At 35.2% G+C, this 18,675-nt stretch overlaps 1 protein-coding gene across 13 annotated transcripts in view; it reads right to left on the bottom strand.

Annotated features, from left to right (window-relative positions):
• Positions 1 to 18,675, bottom strand: part of GTDC1 (glycosyltransferase like domain containing 1) — a 421,645-nt gene that overhangs the window by 196,292 nt on the left and 206,678 nt on the right. For all 13 annotated transcript variants that reach the window (XM_058434258.1, XM_058434259.1, XM_058434260.1 and 10 more), the window contains 2 exons: positions 4,940 to 5,107; positions 1,279 to 1,452 (listed from right to left, as the gene is read on the bottom strand). In XM_058434258.1, the coding sequence (XP_058290241.1) occupies positions 1,279 to 1,452; positions 4,940 to 5,107 (342 nt within the window). The remainder of the gene's footprint in view (positions 1 to 1,278; positions 1,453 to 4,939; positions 5,108 to 18,675) is intronic.

Here is an 18,675-nt window from a genome sequence, read left to right as displayed (position 1 = left end):
TTCGATGAAATATTAACAAATAAGACACTCAAATAAATCAGCAACAGGGGTGCAGACGAGGACTACCGTTTCTACAGCAAAGTATGGGTGAACTCAGTAAGTGTAGAACATAGAAGTTAATGCTGACCTCTTGCATAGCATGTATGGATATTAAATCATTTCCTGCCTTCATTTCAGGGATGAGGAAGAAACAGCTGTTCCTGAACTCTTTTAAGAAAGCAGTCAGTAAAAAACAGCAGAGTCTCCTGCTAGTGTGAATCCCACTGAAGTAAACTTTCTGTTCACAAGGGAGAAATATTCCTAGTGGTAGTAAAAACAGTTTTGCTAGGTTTAATCAAAAGTGAAAAGGAATTCCAGAATGTTCCCTTTGAGCCACATCATCCATTGCTATTGCTAATTCAAGGTGGGCCCAGCAACAAGTGTAATAAAAAAAAAATGTCCTTAGTAACTAAGAAAGAGAAATGGCAATTAGGTACATTTGTAAACCAACATAGAAGACTTAATTCTTTATTAAGATAATATAAATAATTAAAAATGAAGAAAAAATAAAAGAAAATAGCATGGGAAATGAACTAATCCAAGCAGTGAGACTTAACATTGACTTATCTAGACCAGTTATTATCATATATATAAATCAATGGGCATAAGCTGAATGCAAAGGTTGAGAAATATGCTTGACAATGACTTCTGTAACAAAAAAAAAGAAAGAAAGAAAACACCAGGCTGCTTTGGCAAACAAATAAATAAAAGAAAAGAAAGGAAGGACTCAATATCTGAACTATTTAGTGATGGGTTAGACACATGATGATTTAAAATCTTTGTAAATCACAGCATGGTGAGATAGAATTTAATTCTCTAACCATACTTACGCTGAAAAGTTAAAACTGGCATGAAGAACATCAATTTCTATACATGACCGGGCGCGGTGGCTCACGCTTGTAATCCCAGCACTTTGGGAGGCCGAGGCGGGTGGATCACGAGGTCAGGAGATTGAGACCATCCTGGCTAACACGGTGAAACCCCGTCTCTACTAAAAATACAAAAAAATTAGCCGGGCGTGGTGGCGGGCGCCTGTAGTCCCAGCTACTCAGAGAGGCTGAGGCAGGAGAATGGCGTGAACCCGGGAGGCGGAGCTTGCAGTGAGCCAAGATTGCGCCACTGCACTCCAGCCTGGGCGACAGAGCGAGACTCCGTCTCAAAAAAAAAAAAAAAAAAATTTCTATACATTTGAGGAATAATTTATGACACAATATTGAGAACAGAATCAAACACACTGACCTGCTCACATCAGGAAACCTGATGGGAAAGTAAATAACTTGGCACTTGGGTCTGATGATGCTTTCCAGATCCTTGGGTCTGTGATCAGGAATCAGCTTCATAAATTTTCCAATGGAAGTGAGAAATGATTCCATATTAAAAACTGAGTTGAATACAACCACATCAGCCACGAGGCTGTAAAGGTAAAAGACAAATGCAAATGATGAGCCCAGACTCATTCAGAGTAATTTTTATCAACCTAAAACCTCTATGGATTAATCAGAGTTTGTACTACACCTTAGGTTTGCAAAGAACTCTTCACTTCCTATCAGTATCTACCAAAGTGTCTCTAAGAGCTAAGTTAGTTTCATTAGTGTTATATCACAGGGAGTTGATTGGTGGCATCAGATTGGAAGGGCAACAGGGAAACAGAATGATTTAATGAGATCACATGAGACTCCAAATCAAAGCATATTTTTCCACAATGCCAGGAACTTCCTATATTATCAACAACACTACGTAGAGCAATTCCTTTTTCTTCATGGCCCAGCTACCCATGTTGAATTTCTGTCAGTGATGTGCATCATTTTATACCATACTACCGAGAACAGAGCATCTGTCACACTTCTCACTAACTTCAAGGAGACTAATTCAGATAAAACTACTTTCATACTAAGGCACGATACCTTCGGCACTATTTGGTTAGTCTACTTCCTGCTTTAGCCTTTACTTCAAGAAACTGTGTTAAGTTTTTGAAAGTTCTGGGACTACACAAAAAGGATTATGGTATCCCAAAATAACTTGTTTCACTATCATATTATATTATATTGGGCTAGCCAGAGAAATAGAAGAAATTGGTAGAAATGCATCCGGAAATCCAGATCACTAGGTCCTAACTGATTACATAAGGGTACGTATAAATTATAAAGCACCGCAACACCATGGACCTTCGAATTCAACAAAATAAATGTAGTAACAACAGTCCGCAACAACAATGGTTCAAAGTTAAGATATTTTTAATTTCACAATGGTGAAAATGTAATATATATTCAATTGAAACCATACTTCGAATACTGAATTTTGATCTTTTCCTGGGCTAATGGTATGTGCACAATATTCTCTCATGATGCTAGGCAGCAGCAGTGAGGCACAAATCTCAGTCAGCCACATGATCACAAGGGTAAACAATCAATACTCTACAGTGGCCTGTGCTGCCAGATGATTTTGCCCAACTGTAGGCTAATGTAAGTATTCTGAATATCTTGAAGGTAGGTTAGGCTAAACTATGATGTTCGATAGGTTAGTTGTATTAAATGCATTTCAACTTGTAACAACTCACAATAATGGGTTTACCAGGCTGTAATCCTATCGTAAGTTGAGGAACATCTGTATACAAGATTAAAGGGACAAAGCAATTGGTTTTATTCCACCCTAAATACTACTGGAAAGAAGACATGTTATGTCCACAGGACTGCAGAACACCACAGAATAAGTAGAACTTATAGAATAGGAATGCCGTAGCCAATCGTCAGTTTAGTTTAAGTCATATTTGCTGAGACAGCCAAATTTACTATTACAATGTTAATATATAGCAGAATAAAAAATGAACAAAAAGAGTGTTGGCCTGCTACTTCCATGCATCCCTTGAAAAAAACTGATTTTCCATATAAGTATTGTTTATTAGTTGCTACCTAGTGCAAATTTGGGGGATGCGGGTGATTACAACACGAATAATACAAAGGAATATCACAGAAGTGCTGACACAACACTAAGCAATAAGGAAGCCAATATAATAATATACCAAAAGTTGAAGGATGTTTTACAGCTAGTCTTGTTTTCACCATATGTCACATATTGTAATAGCAACCTACAGGTCATAATATATAGTTGTGACATGTGTTCATAAGTTAGAGGGTTAGTGAAATCACTGTTTAAGGTGAGTGCTTATGTCAGTCATCTTTAAAGTCCTTAACTGCCACACAGTCAAGAAAGAAATCTGACAGTGCCAAAAAAGCAGAAGTCAGCAAGAAAACTAAAGAAACATTTGAGGAAGCAGGAGTCATACTTTTCAAAGAGAATCTGAACAGGACTGCCTTTTGACACTTTTATTTTTCCTCTGGACAACTGTGAACCATTTTTTTCCCATTAAGAAGCCAACTGATGATGAAGTCCACTTTTCTCTCTCCAAGCCTGTCTGTAAGTTTACCCTCTTGAGAAAAGCAATGCTCAAAAATCATGTACAAAACTTTTATAGTCTCATTCCCTATGAGCAAAAACAATGTTTTATGAAAGTGAGGAAGAATCGAGAGCTGAACTGTTTTTAGATAGCTTCCCTCAAACGGCATGTGACCCAACGACTTACATTCTTAAAAATCCAGTCTATGCCAAATTAAAGATCCAAGATCGTTTACAGAAATATCCTTTTTGGTACATTTCCTCCCTGATATGACTGGATGTAACTTCCATTAACTTTAAAGCCACCCATAAAGGGAAAAATAGACTTAGTTTTTTCCCAGTGATTTCTCAGGGGTAATAAACACACTATCTGAGGAAAAGAATGATGCTAATTCAAGAAATCGAAAGAATATTACAAATGTTTTCCATATTGATAAAGCACAAAATGATTTTATTTTCATTTTTAAAACATATTTTCCTTCTCTGTTTCAATATATTTTAATTTTATTATGAAATTTTAAAACGGCTGCTTTTTTTATGAGACATTTGACGTGAAGCAGTTCCACTCTACTTTGATAGCACTGCTACTCACAATTGAAGCAGCTTGTAAAAATAATTGTAGGAAAACATTCACAAAATGCACACAACACAGAATTATTTCTATATAGCCGTTTTTCTATGTCAACTAAACTATGAAACATTCTTGCAAGAATTGGGGGTCTGTTTAAACACATCATCAAACCCAGTTGCTAATAGCTGTTAATAAAGATGAATAAAATGTACAAATCACTGACAGATTCCATTTAACTGTTGCAGTTATGTGAATAGGATCCAATAGCAAAGCCATTTCAGAATTGTTATTAACTTCTTTCATTAACTAAGCTTCAGGAGATACACTTTGTCGAAGTCACAATAGAGAAGGACCATCACCTTTAAAATGTCATGGTATTTTAAGGCTGTGCCATTTCAGAAGACTCAATGAGGGAAAAAAGAAAAACTACCTAAAGATTCATTGTCCATAGTCTTCTCTGCCTTACAATTAAAAAAAAAAAAAAAAAAAAGGCAGGGGAGACAAAACCCCAAGTTGCTCCATTATGCTTTAATTTTTATTTCTCTGTAAAACTCTATTTTGATTTTAGCTGAATACAGTGATCGTGATTAATAAGTATGAGTTGACTAACCGCACTTTCTAAATGCCTTAAGCCACAGATCATGAAATCAAGGGTCCGTGAAGGTCCCTGCCAACCTTTTAATTCTATTTTGAATGTTGTGAAAAATAGATAATTAGCTCAACATAGAATTAGATTGTTACATATATGTATTTTTATAAAATGATTAGTTGTGATCTTACATATACTGCAGAAGGAAGAATTGTTTAAATATCTGCACCCACCTTATGGTGTTTTAAAAAAAGGTGTACAGTAGTAGATCTCCAGATTTTAAATGTAACCACCTACAAAGAAAAAGGTAGCAAAGGGCCAAATATAGTGACACAATCCATACCTACCATGAAAGAATTTGGTTGTATCCATATTGGAAATCCCTCTCCTGACATTTCTTGACAGGATATATCAACTGGTTCTCGTGAAAATACAGAATCTTTTTCAGTTTCCCAAGGTCAGGCCGCAGGGCAGCCAGTTCGGTCAGGTTAAGCACTGAACTTGCAAAGAGGGTCCTAGGAAACAAGAAAATTGGGGTTTACTGTCCCAAGTATGTTTGAAGGGATCATGCTTTGCTCTTCTCTCCTCTTTCCACCCCAAGAAAAACACATCCCCTATAGGGACACATCAATAGTTGAGGCTTAATACCATGTAGCAGCATTCTAAGTTTTGATCTCTTAAAAAGCAGCTGCTTAGAACTATAAAGTCCCCGAATCTCACTGGTCTTCTCAGTGCAGTTACTGAGAAATGTTAAAAAAAAAAAAAAAAAAAAAAGCGTGATGGATTTTATTGAAAAAGGCAAGAAAAGCTCTATCTGAAGGACAAATGGAACAAAGATAAGGCTGACTGGGGAATACTTTGCTTGCCAGTTTCATTACACTTTCCTTCTTTATGCAACCAACTACTGAAATTCAATGTATGAGCAGGAATGGCACATGTTCATGTTATGACATAAACTCTTTTGATTTATGCAATAGACTTATCTAGTACGGTCTTTTTCTCTTGGCATGTTTTCTTACCCTCCCCTCACTTGTAAAGTATCTTACAATACTTGTATTTTTAAAAACATCTTTTCTTCTCCATTACTGGACTGCTAATGGTACCAGATGCATCATCTGTAAAATCCCTTAATAAAGCACAAATATAAAAATTTTATGAAAGGCTGATTCCTTATCTTTAAGGGAAAAAGGGAAACTGAAAGCTTGCTTATCCATGTTTATAAATAAAAAAAATGTCAATTTACTCTCTCATTCCACATACATTTACTAAATGCCTACTATGTGCAGGGTCTAACCAGGAAGAACAGAAAAGATGAACAAGACAGCTCAGCAGGATAAATGCTGCCTGTAATAGAGACATACACAAAACATTAGAGAAACAAACAGAAAGCAATACTAATTGTCTGGGACAACCTGGAAATGTTTCCCTAATAAGGTGCCTATTACATATGGACACAAAAGAGGGACAAAGTACAGGACGTGAGCAGCTGAGGACATTTAGATGGCACAATTTTGATAGAATGCCACCTTTATAACATAATGTAACATCATTTGACCTTTATGGCTTTAATTCCCATTCTAAAAAATCAGGTTCAATAAGGTTAAGAGTTTTTCTAGGATCACACTGGTAGAAAGTTGCAAAGCAGAGAGACTGCTGGTCTTCTAAGAGCTCAAACTGCTTTTCATTACACCACAGATATGAATTGGTTGCGGACCACTTACATTGCAAGTGCTTTTTTCTGTACTTAATAAATACAAAATATCATCCTTGTTATTACCATGATTACAACTACTATAAATCCTCCCTTGCTGACAAGCCAAATGGCTAACTTCAGGTGTTTATATGATCTGCCGCACTAGCCTTTCACATAAGAAGAATGATTACATAATAAGTGCATATATCACAAGTAGGAATTCAAGTGTCTTCTTCACGGGCTAAAAGAGGCACATAAGACCAAAAGCCAGCAACCCTTCTTCAAACCTACATTGCTATATTAATGTTATAATTTATCTCTTTAAGGTAAAAAAAAAAAAAATCTCATCAAGGAGATGCACTTATTTTTTAAACCTGTCTGTCTATACCCAAATGAAAAAAAAATTATGATCAAACAATGCCCCATTTTGTCCAAACATATTCCCCACACCACTACCACATATAAGCCTCTCTAAAACTTACATTGAAAATTCTGAAACATGAAGATATTTGTTTACCTAAAAATCTTATCTTTAGCAAAGGAAACAACAAAATATTAATTTCAAACAATATTTTCCTTAAAAGGGAATACATGGCAACTTGTAGGTCTAGTTATTGCGTAATCCTCCTCTCCTTCTATTCTTTCTTACTATGCACATCCCTGACCATACATACTATTGCAAGCAATGACGCCCATTCTTCATCATTATCACCTGGGCAAGCATAATATTTTTTCACACACAAGGCAGAAAAATGCATTAAAAGTAGCCTTCATATGAGTTATTAATTACAAAAAATATACCTTTTATGATGGGGAAATCTGGTAGAAACCAATTTAACCAAGTGATCAAACTTACTATGACCAATAATGGGACAAAGTGATATTATGTATTTCCAAATGTGATACATTGAGAAAGATACAAATCATTAGTATAGTATTCCTGCCAAAAATGCCTAATCTGAATTTGGTAAGGAATAACCAGACAAATATTCTGCAAAATAATTTGCTGGATCTCCAAAAATGTCATGTCATAAAAGAAAAAAATCTAGATTAAAAGAAATAAAGACACTCAAAACAAAATCCAGTATATGATCCTTCATTGGATACTGGAAGGGAAAAGAACACCTATTAAGGACATTATTAAGACAATAGGAAAAATTTGAATATGGACTAACTATAAGACTGCAAGTTTTTGTCAATCTTTAATTTCTTAAATACAATAATTTTATTGCAGTTATGTAGGAGAATATTCTTACTGTTAGGAGATTCATGTCAAATTATTTAGATGTGAAATGCCATGATGTCTGCAATAAATTATTAAATAGTTCAGCCAAAATGCTACTACTAATAATAAATATTAATATGTATATATTTACAGAGAGAGAAAAATAAAAAATGTGCAAACACATTAACAATTGATTAATCTATGTGAACAGGTGTGTAGTAATTCATAGCTTCAGGGGAGGGGGAGAGTCTATTAAAAAGATTTCATGGAGCAAGGCGTTGTCCTACTGCAAATTTTGGGTAAGTTACACATTTATAAAACTATACATTTGAAGTAACAGGCATTAAATGGCAGTAAGAAGAAAAAAATTCTATATTCCATAAACAATAAACCCATCATATCCATATTTCTAGCCATATTCCAACTGTTAATTTCTACATGAGGATTATCCTCAGGGTGGACCATCTATAGCTAATGTTTAACCTAGAGGAGCCCATCACTGTATTTCTACCATATGTTCCCCTACCCACCAGCTTATCCATAACCAAAGAATCCAACCTGAAAGTTGAGCCTTCCAAAGAAAACCTCCCAAATAAAAGAAGGCAATATATTCATATGAGAAACAACACTAATTTTCATAATATTCCCCATTTGAGACTGCCCACGCCAACACTTCTTTCAGTTTGTTTAATCATTAAAAGAAAATTCACTGTATTTGTATAACTAATCTTGAAATAGCCCTCACTAGTTTTAAATAGTGGAAATTATCTCCATCATTTCTCTTTGCTTTTCTTGCTCGTAAAATGGCAAAGTGGTCAATAAGCAATTTCTCAAATATTTAGCTCAACAACACCCAAAAAGAAGTAATGAATATGCCCACAAAAGGAATGCAGGTGATCCATAGGCAATTTGTACTCTGCCCCTACTATCAATTTTTAAAAGTTGATAATAATACAATGAATGACATCACTTGATCAGCAGCTAATCCCTGGGCTACCAATGCTCATCTTGCCTCAGGTATTATTTAAGCAATAAATCCTAACAAGGTGCACTTTATCATCCCACAGTGTGTCTCCAGCAGGAAAGGACACAAGGTGATAGCAAAAACCACTAGGAACAAGATAATTCCTGACAGCTGCTGCTTGAGCACAAGTTAAATTGAACAGTTTATCTCAGCATGAAGATGTTATAAGGTTTTATGTTTAATATTTTTAAATTAACATAAAACCCAGAGAAAGCAGTTGAGCAATCTTTCACAAACATGACATACTACAATCACTGTATAAGCTGGATTAGTACTTATTACCATGCTACTACAGAATTAAGCTGTTTTTAGACCACCAAAGAGCTTTAAATTGCAACTTTTGTCTCTGTAAGAGAAACCTATATTTAAAATGTCTGCTAAATTCAAATTAACAGCTACATCATTAGCTTACCATTTCACCAAAAGTACAAGTAAGCTGCTACTATAATCGTCTAACTAAAACGGCTCTATGCTGCAAGCACATTAACACCATTCCATGTATTTGGGAATAGGACCTGTACACGTTTCAACTGTTTCCAATACACACTGTATCTACATTTCAAGTCATATATGTTTAAAGAATCCGAAACAGTTAAACACAATGAAATTCGAGATTAAAGATTTTATTCTTTTCTGCTCAGTTTAAATAAATCAGTTGTTTGCCTTTTACCCATTTACTTAATATGTAAAAAGAAAAGCTGAAATATACCTAAGGGCAGTAGTAGTGTGACCATTACCATCAAGATGCACACTTTTATATCTTAAATGGTACAGAAGGGAAGTTAAATGAGTAACAGAAGGCAGGCATTCAATATTCCAGCCACTGCCCATACATTTTAGCAATGATTCTTCATGGGCTAGGTCATCTCACTCTTGCCCCATGAAATCTTTTCAGTAGACCCCTCTCCTCTCCTGAAGCTATTTATGACATAATGAGATAGTGTATACAATTTAACACAGATACCAGTTTGGGCTGTGTTACCACTCATACACAATTTCTTGCACGGCTTCAGGAGGCCTTTGACAAGAGAGTAAATTCTTCCAGCTGTGTCACTTTGCTCAATACCTAAACTCCTGGTCTAGATTCATGTTGCTAAAACTCATTACCTAAGCCTTGGTTCTTTTGTTCCCTCTCATGCATTCCTGTTCCTTGATATCTACTCTCTAGGATCCTAGATCCTGTATTTTCTGTGATGCAGTATTTTCTATGATGATGAAAATGTTCTATATCTGTACTGTCCACATATGACTAGCTACATATGGCTATCGAGCACTTGAAACGTAGCTAGTACTCCTGAGGAACTAACTTTTAAATTTAATTTGATTAAATTTAAATTTAAATAGACTAGCCATATGTGGTTAGTGGCTACTGTATTGGAAAGCACAGCTCTGGATGAACCAGCTTTCCCTAACCTGACACCCATGTTTCCTGAATACAATTACCTGCTTAACTGATTTTCCTGAACAGACCCTTGACCCCCTTGTGATAACCTAATTTCCATGTTCTTCCTGCCTAGATGAATTTCACCTACCCAGCTCCCCAATTCTGGAATGGCATTATTTTTTCTTTTCCTTCTGAGAATTAGAAAATACACATTCACTACAGAAAATGTTTTAAGCACAAAAAAATACAAATAAAGTGAATATCACCCATAGCTATTCCAAAGAGAGATAGCTACTATTTGCATTTTGGTGCTCTAAGCATGTGCTGAGCACCTATTATTTGCAAGGCACTATGCTAAATTACAGACATAAAATGGAAAACAAAGTAGCTGAGGCAAGAAGAAAAATGGCAGGTTGAGGAACTGAATGAAGACCAAGGAGGCTGGAGCTAATGGGAGTGGCCAAAAATAAGGGTGAAGATTCAAAGGTAAGACATGAAAATAATTTTGGTTTTGTGGTAAGAACAATAAGAAGAGATGGAAGGATTTTAAGTAGGGAAGTGACAAAATCTTATATGTACATTAAGTATATTTTCTTTTATTCTTTCCACTTTGTAACAGAAATACATTATTGCATAGTTTCATTTCTTACTTTTAACACCATGTTGTTTTACCATGTTAAAAATTATTTCTAAAAGATATGACTTTTTATTACATCTCATGATATGGTAAGTCATAATATCTCCAACTAGGGCATGATTTTTATACTCATGTCCATAAAGTTTTGAAATCTTCTTTGTATTAATCTCTTATATTACTTTTGTTTATGTAATTCATGCATTTTTAAATTACTTTTTAATATCAGAAAACTTTGACTACCATATGGAAAGCAGACTGCAAGGAGTCATAAGTGGAAGAAGACAGCAAGAAGAAAAACAATGACAGCCTTGGGCTAAGATGCCAATATTGTGAGACTGTTACCAAGTGGCCTGACTGGGTGTACTGACAACTGTCAGGGTTTGCTGATAAAACTAGATACAAGAAGTGCAAGAGAGGACAGCTATTGCTTTCTTCCCTTTATCACTTCCAAAGCACCTTGACAGAGTTTTAATTACAACAGAAGCTCAATGATACATACACATATAAATGAAAATTACTCCCAAGCATTTCAAAAGTCTTTGGTTTCAACATATTTTTTAATTCATAAAACTTGTGTAGCGAGATAACTGAGTTCTAATATTCATTAATCATCAATATACAAAATTCATTTTAACACAATTTGCTTTAGTTGTCAGCTACTTAATCTTAATTGGACCATTTCTACTGCATGTTTAAATGCTATGGATATTCAAAAACTTTCAAGAACACTGCCTAACAAAATGTTTCCCTTTGCTGAAACAATTAAAAATACAAGATGGAAGTCTTATCTAAAGGAAAAGGAAACGCAGTCATTTAATCTCCCAGGTTCTTGTGGTGGTAATTTACAGGCTGTTTATAAATACAGTATCCAGTTTCCCAAAAGCTGTCTCATCGTGTGGCATCAATCGGACAGTTTTACTTTTTTCCATCATGTAATTTTCCTTTCCTGTGCTTATCACAATGGCCAGGACAGCACTATATACAAAAAAGCACTGTACACAGAACACCTGTCAAGAAGGTAGGGAATCAAAGACTGTAGGCACAACCTGCCACTGAGCAGTATCTCTAACATAAGGCTGTTTTCTTAACATCTATCCTTGCTGCAATCATCAGCACTCTGAACTGTCTTATGGCTGTTTAAGGAGACAAATTCCATAATGCCTATTGAGCTTCTTTAGTTAAGGTGTCACTTAAATTCAGGTGTCTCTTAAATTTTTCCTGCAAACGCTGAGTCTTTTAACTCTTGGTATCTGGCACAGTGCCTAATCCATAAAAGACACTTTGTAATTATGTTTCTAACAAGAAAGGAAGAGGCAAGAAGAGAGGGTAAGCCTACTATTTTAAAAAATCTATAAATACATTGAAATTTTTATTGCATACATTTAAACATTTTTTCATGTACGTGTTTATTTCTTTTGGGACTGGAGTTCATTATTAAGAGTATTCTTACAAGGTCCAAGGTAATATGAACCAGAACATTTGTAGATATATCTGTTTTTAGACACTCTATCAATAAGTCAACAAATCAGAACACTGTAAAATCTTTTGACTTGGCAATTTAAGAAGAATAAGACATCATCCCGTTCTAAAAGAACTGACAATATAATTGGTGAAATAAGCCATAAATACAGGAAACATTAAATAACAATAAAAAAGATAAGTAACTGCTCTCTGCCTGCACAAGAAATGTCACAAAGCAGTGTGAGATTGATCACGAATGAAGGCAGAGGCACTAAGTGCTATGGCCATTCAGAGGAAGAAAAGAGAACTAAGAGCAGTGAAAAACCAGGAAGTCTCAGAATAATCAGGGGTGGCAGAAGAGGCCCAGGTCCCGAGTTCTCGGGACTAAAAGGACCAGTGCTATCTGAATTAGTCAGAGAGGGCTAGCAGTTAGCGTTTGGAAAAAAATGAATAATCAGATAAAACTGAAACGGTGGTCTTCCTCAGACCCAGAAGTATCCAGATGCAGGATAAGAAGTTTGTACTTTATCTTTCAGCAATTTGGTGACTCACTGCATGTTCATTATTACACTAACAATCTTTTATTTTTTCTTATTCTTAATTAACTCAGTTTTTAATGCTTATTGGCCAAGAAAAAGATGGTTGTAAAGTGAGAAGATAAAGAAATAAATAAAGTACCACTATAAATCACTATTACTCTCAAAATAAGGAAGATTACTCTAAGTATAACCAAATACAGAAGATATAAAACCAGTTCCTTTAGGCCGGGCGCGGTGGCTCACGCCTGTAATCCCAGCACTTTGTGAGGCCGAGGCGGGTGGATCACGAGGTCAGGAGATCGAGACCATCTTGGCTAACACGGTGAAACCCTGTCTCTATTAAAAATACGAAAAAATTTGCCAGGCATGGTGGCAGGTGCCTGTAGTCCCAGTTACTTGGGAGGCTGAGACAGGAGAATGGCGTGAACCCAGGAGGCAGAGCTTGCAGTAAGCCGAGATCACGCCACTGCACTCCAGCCTGGACTCGTCTCAAAGAAAAACAAAAACAAAAACAAAACAGTTCATTTAAATCCATGGCTTTCCATGAACACTTTTTGATAATGGAATCCTTTAATCACCATAATATTGTAATGTTGATGGTAATATTTTAAAGGAAGATAGAAAACTACGTATCGTGTAAGGTTCTCTACACACATCACTGCCACCACCCTAAGAGATATGTCTTATTATCCTCATTTTACTGGTTAAGAAATTAAAGCACAAGAGGTTTGGTTAAATGCTGAGACAACAGCAGTTACTAAGAGGTAAAGATGAGTTTCAAATTCAAGTTGATCTGGGCCTAAAGCCTCCACTTTTTCACTTACTCCACAATGATTTGGAATCATCTTAGGATTAGTATGTGACTGTTTTTCTGTTAATTGTACTTATTAGAATCTGTGTTGGAAATATAAAAGAATATAAGTGGTATAAAGAAGAACTATACAAAAGTGAATAGTTTTATTTCATCCCTTTATCCATCACATATTTACTGAGTGGCCAGACTGCTCTGGCTATACAAATTGTGGAGAGGTAATGACCATCAATAAAGGCTTTCCTAAGGAGATGCACTCTAGGAAGCATCCTAAATAACATGCAGGAGCGAGCCTCCTGGAATAACAAGGAGGAGGTCAGGGCACTGGAATAGAGAGAGTGACTAACATTAAGGGTGATGAAAGAAATGTCTGGCTTGGTTATTAAAAGTAGGAGGCTAAAGGTTTCTAGTTACACAATCAGATAGTGATGGTGTAATACTCCTCAACACGAGAAAAAAATTCCTGGTTTGGAGGGGAAATAAAGAGACATGTTTTACAAATACTGAATATAAGTAGAGTGCCCAGAAGGTAACTGAAGATTACAGATAATAGGGTAATGAGAAGAAATACACTGAAGAGTTGATTTAAATAAAGAACTTGCCTGGTCACCAAATATGTTTGTTAAAAATGTGGGATCTAGTCTGTTACATAATTTTACATAACTATTCTATGTGGTTCTCCAATATTTAATATATTATCCTGTTTCTTCCCACTAAAGTATATATTCTTTGATAAGATAAAATAGATCTGCGGTTCTTTTCTTTAGTATCCTATAGTTTCCCTAACTTGGCAGCTATCACTCTGGATTTTAAAGTTCCATTAGGATAGGTCCTACATCTGTCTTGTGCCCCATCCTAGCCACGTGCTTAATAAATATTTTCAAATAAGTGAATGAATAAATGGAGTGAATGGATCATTCATTCCCTCAATGACTATGAGAAAATAAAACTGGTTAACCTTCCATTTATACAGAAGTGTTCAATACGATATTCACTCCTACCATTAAAACAAGCTGGGAAGCATCCATGCCCATGAGTGCTTACATTCCCCATCCCCCATGGATGTGAGCACCCAACACAATTCTAAGATGTGTTATTTGATGTCATTTTTTATTGAGCTCATTAGTTTTTCCTGGGGTCCCTAACAGTATTTCAGGCACTGGTCTCTGCTTCACCATTGTAAAGTATTCAAGACAGGATCCAAAGAAAAGGAACTCAAGAGGAAAGGTAGATGTCAACCTGGTACAAAGATCAGGAATGTACAATATTTTGATAACAATTTTTGTCATCTTCAGGGATTCATGATCATTAGCCTTGAAGAAGTAAGTCAATTAACATGCAAAGAGCATCTAACTTGCTGAGTGTGCTGGGAACACTTCATATGGTGTTTTATCACCATAAACTAATATAATTAGTATGTGAAATATTTATAATTCATCTCATGATTAATCTGTCATACAAGACTATTCCTTAAAAGCAGCATATCATTTTATATTGGAATGTTCTTTGCCCTTTATTTCATGCCACTCATGAGTCTCTGGAGTTCCTTTCTAAATACTATAAAGTTTGAAGACTGGAGACCCAAGATAATGGATGTAAGTCCTATCATCACTGCAATCTGACCCTATCAGTGTAGTCTAAAATTATACACATTTAAGGACATACTGACCAGTCAAGCCAGAGCACTATTCCACAAGTAGATTCAGAAAACTCTCTTGAGGCACAAGCCTAAGAAACAAACCACAGGCAAGTACAAAGTGGCTTTTGGACAGTATCATGATTTAGGCTTGAATATTATGACAGTGTAATAATTAAAGTAATCATGACAATAACAATAATAATATCTGCTTCTTGACAACTAAGCTGTTCCTGACAACCATGAAAAAAAAAAAAAGTATTTTGTGTCCGAATAACGAATAAGCTAACCAGGAATAATATAGGGACTTGCTATTTTTACTGAGTCCTATCTACTGATAAAACTATCAAAATAAAATATATCCTAAATATTCAGTCTTTCAGTAATCAGTAATAACATTTAATTTTTTTGGTGCTTATGAGTATTTGCTTCAAGTTTGCTTCCCAGTTTGCGCTTTACTCTATTGTTTTATCATTTGATTTGTTATGCTTCTCATAGAAATTATGTCTGTGTTTTGATTATTCCTCCAATGTTTGTTTTGGCAAGTCCACAACAGTTCTTTGAAATCCTCCTTAAATTTGGTGCTTAATACACCATTTGGAGAAATACCTCCCCACAAATAACTTAGTTTCCCCAATGTTTTGCTATTTAATTACAAGGGTACCACTGAATAATTAATTATAAACATCAAAATCAGCAAAATGTACTATGTACAGTAGGCATTCAAGAAATGTTTGAGAGTGAAATGTTTAATAATGTTGTACATCTGCAACAGAAAAATAATTCAAAGGTGAGTCTCAGGACTGAGTCCTGGTCCTTTATACACTTATTTTAAAGGTAAGACTTTTCACAAACACTGATTTGCTAAGTCCCGTGTGTGAGAATTCTCATTTTAATATTAATTACCCCACATATCACAGAGGAGAAACACTTGAAAGCTACTTTTTTAAAGATCAAATAGAGTAAAACAAAAATTAAAAATTCTGCACACAGCTAAATTTCACACACAAAAACATTGTTTTGCAAAAAAAAAAAAAAAAACGCTTCTTTGATCACAACTACCCTCTTTAAGTTATATATTAGATTATCTAAAATGAAGTATTGGAGTCATTCAGCACAACCCACATCACATGGTAACTTTCTGAGACACACTTCTTTTGGTCTCACCTAGCATAAAACACGATATGTGGGACTCATCAAACACTACAGCAAGAAGGAACTTAAAATTTCCTAGGCCACACTTCTTTACCAGGTGACTGAAGAGCAGAAACTGAGGTCATCTGCCCCAGGTTAGCCAGTAAGAGGCAAAAATAGAACCAGTGTGAAATCAGTTATAAAAAGAAAGTCACAGTTGCTGCTTGTGAGCCTGGCCTCATGATTTCAATAATAAAAGCAACTTCTTCAAGTTAGACGTTTCAATGAAAATGCTCTCTAGTTAAATGGGGGGAAGTCTACTCACCAGGAAAAAAAGCTTGAAAAACTTTCTTTACAGTGTTTCTTTATTTTCTGTTTCATCCCTTCTCTCCACACAACGTAGACAAAGTACTGGAACTTTTGGTATAAATATGCACTAGAGACTAATACAGATACCCACCTGCCTCTTAATGATATCTGAATTTTCTATTGCCGACATCTGAGGGTCACATGTCTGAGGGTCACATATCTGAAGATCACATGTCATAGATCACATAATGGCAGTCAAAAGCCTCTCTCAGCCATAAAAGACATTTACACATAGGCCATGGAATGGAGGCTTCCCTTCTGACACAGAGCTGTCCCTTCTTCCTTTTTCTCTGCTTATACATAACAATGGTCTAGAAATGCCAAGAAATACACAGAATGCCATGAGGGAAGTGAGAAGGGAACCTCAGATATGGCCCAGGAAAGCCAGAAAAAAGGCTTTAGAAAAGGAGAAAACACTTGTGATGGTTATTAAAAGATGAGCAGAATGTCCAATTATTTTTGTGTTGAAGGCAGGGATTGGAAAGGGAAGAGATTATGGAGTTTCTATTCATACTGAACATGAAAGGTAAATACTTGAGACCACAAATATCTACATTCTATTCAATTAAGCAAATATTTAACATATAAACACATATGTATAACACATATAACAACATATATGCATGGTATATATATATGGTATCTATATAGTACATGCAAGATTCTGTCTAGTTGATAAGGAGTAAAAAAATAAACTAGATAGCCTCCTGCTCCTTATCTTTGCATTTTGGCAGCTGAAATATAGATAAATGGCTGACGTTCTATGAGAGTCAAATATCTGATATTTCAAATGTTGAAATATCACCATGTTTGTTTAATCCCCATATTTATATATACTGCTATTATTACTCCTTGTTAAGATGATGCCAACTCATTGTAAATGAATTTCATGATAAATTCCTCCCTTACTAGGTTCCCAAAGTTAAATACACTCAGATGGGACATTCTAGTAACTTTTTTATAACAACTCCTTGTCTTGAAAAACACTTTCAAAGAAATGTTAGTATTTTACCACTCCACAGGAATCAGTAACAAGGCGAGATTCTCCCAAGAATATTCCAACAGTCCTTGAAAAACTAAGACTGTCACAAAACCTGAGCATCTGGCAACTCTGCCACCATGAAGTATCCATATGGAAGAGACCAAAATGTGTCAAAGTACCCAAAACGATTTTGGATAGTGTAGAAGATAGAATAAATAATTCAGTATCGTCAACACTTTCAACAGCAGGTAGTGGATATGCTACCTGCTTCTATAATGTGCCAGAATGTAACATAAGTGTGTGAGGCTGTGTGTGGATGTGTGTGTGAGAGAGAAAGGCAGAGAGAATATCAGCATACATGAGGCTAAAAACTATTTTTATACAGAAATATTCCTAGGTAGTTCTCTTTGTAGGGACATCAGATCTTTACAAGCATAGGTTTATTGATATACAGAAGGAAAAAAATTGAGCCAATGAAAACTTACTTTTAAGATAAACATTGCAACAGATACATTACTTCAGAGTCAATGAAAAAAACCTGCATTAACAACATTATGGTTGAAATTATATGTGCAAAAAAAAGTCAGAAAATCCAAAATTATGGTTCCCTCAGCAACTATCACTGTGTCCTCATGCATATATAGGTATTTTGCATTACTGTAATGATGATACATTTCAGCCTTAATATCAGTTTATGCAGTGTGACTGAATTAGGATTCTTCTGGGAACTATAACTTTGAATTTCTGGATTTTTGAATGTAAAATCTTAACCATAAAATTACATTAATATAGGGTGGGGTTTTTGCATTTTACTTTCTGGCATTTAAAATAACAATAAAGAGCGAATGGCTGACAACATTAAAGTAGCAAAAGATTGGTTGATTTGCAATAATACAAAAAGGATTTGATACAGAGCTTAATGCCTTAAAATAGGGATGCACAAACTGCAAAAAATAAAAAATAATCCCTTTGAAGATTAATCAAGACAAGAACAGGTGAGACATCTTCCTAGGAGTAAGTAAATTTACTTGTTCTATAAAATTTTAGCTTCTGATTGGAAGGTACTTTCATTTAACTATATTTTAACATGGATATAAATAAAAATGCCTGAAATAATTCTTTCAACACATATTCCTGCATGTTATCAAGAAAAAAAACAGTGTTAAAACGGTCCCCCATATTTTCAAT

This window comes from Hylobates moloch, unplaced genomic scaffold (genome assembly GCF_009828535.3).
Source record: "Hylobates moloch isolate HMO894 unplaced genomic scaffold, HMol_V3 SCAFFOLD_24, whole genome shotgun sequence".
NCBI lineage: Eukaryota > Metazoa > Chordata > Mammalia > Primates > Hylobatidae > Hylobates > Hylobates moloch.
Note: the sequence above shows the minus strand (reverse complement) of the source record. Positions and strands in the feature narration are given on the sequence as shown.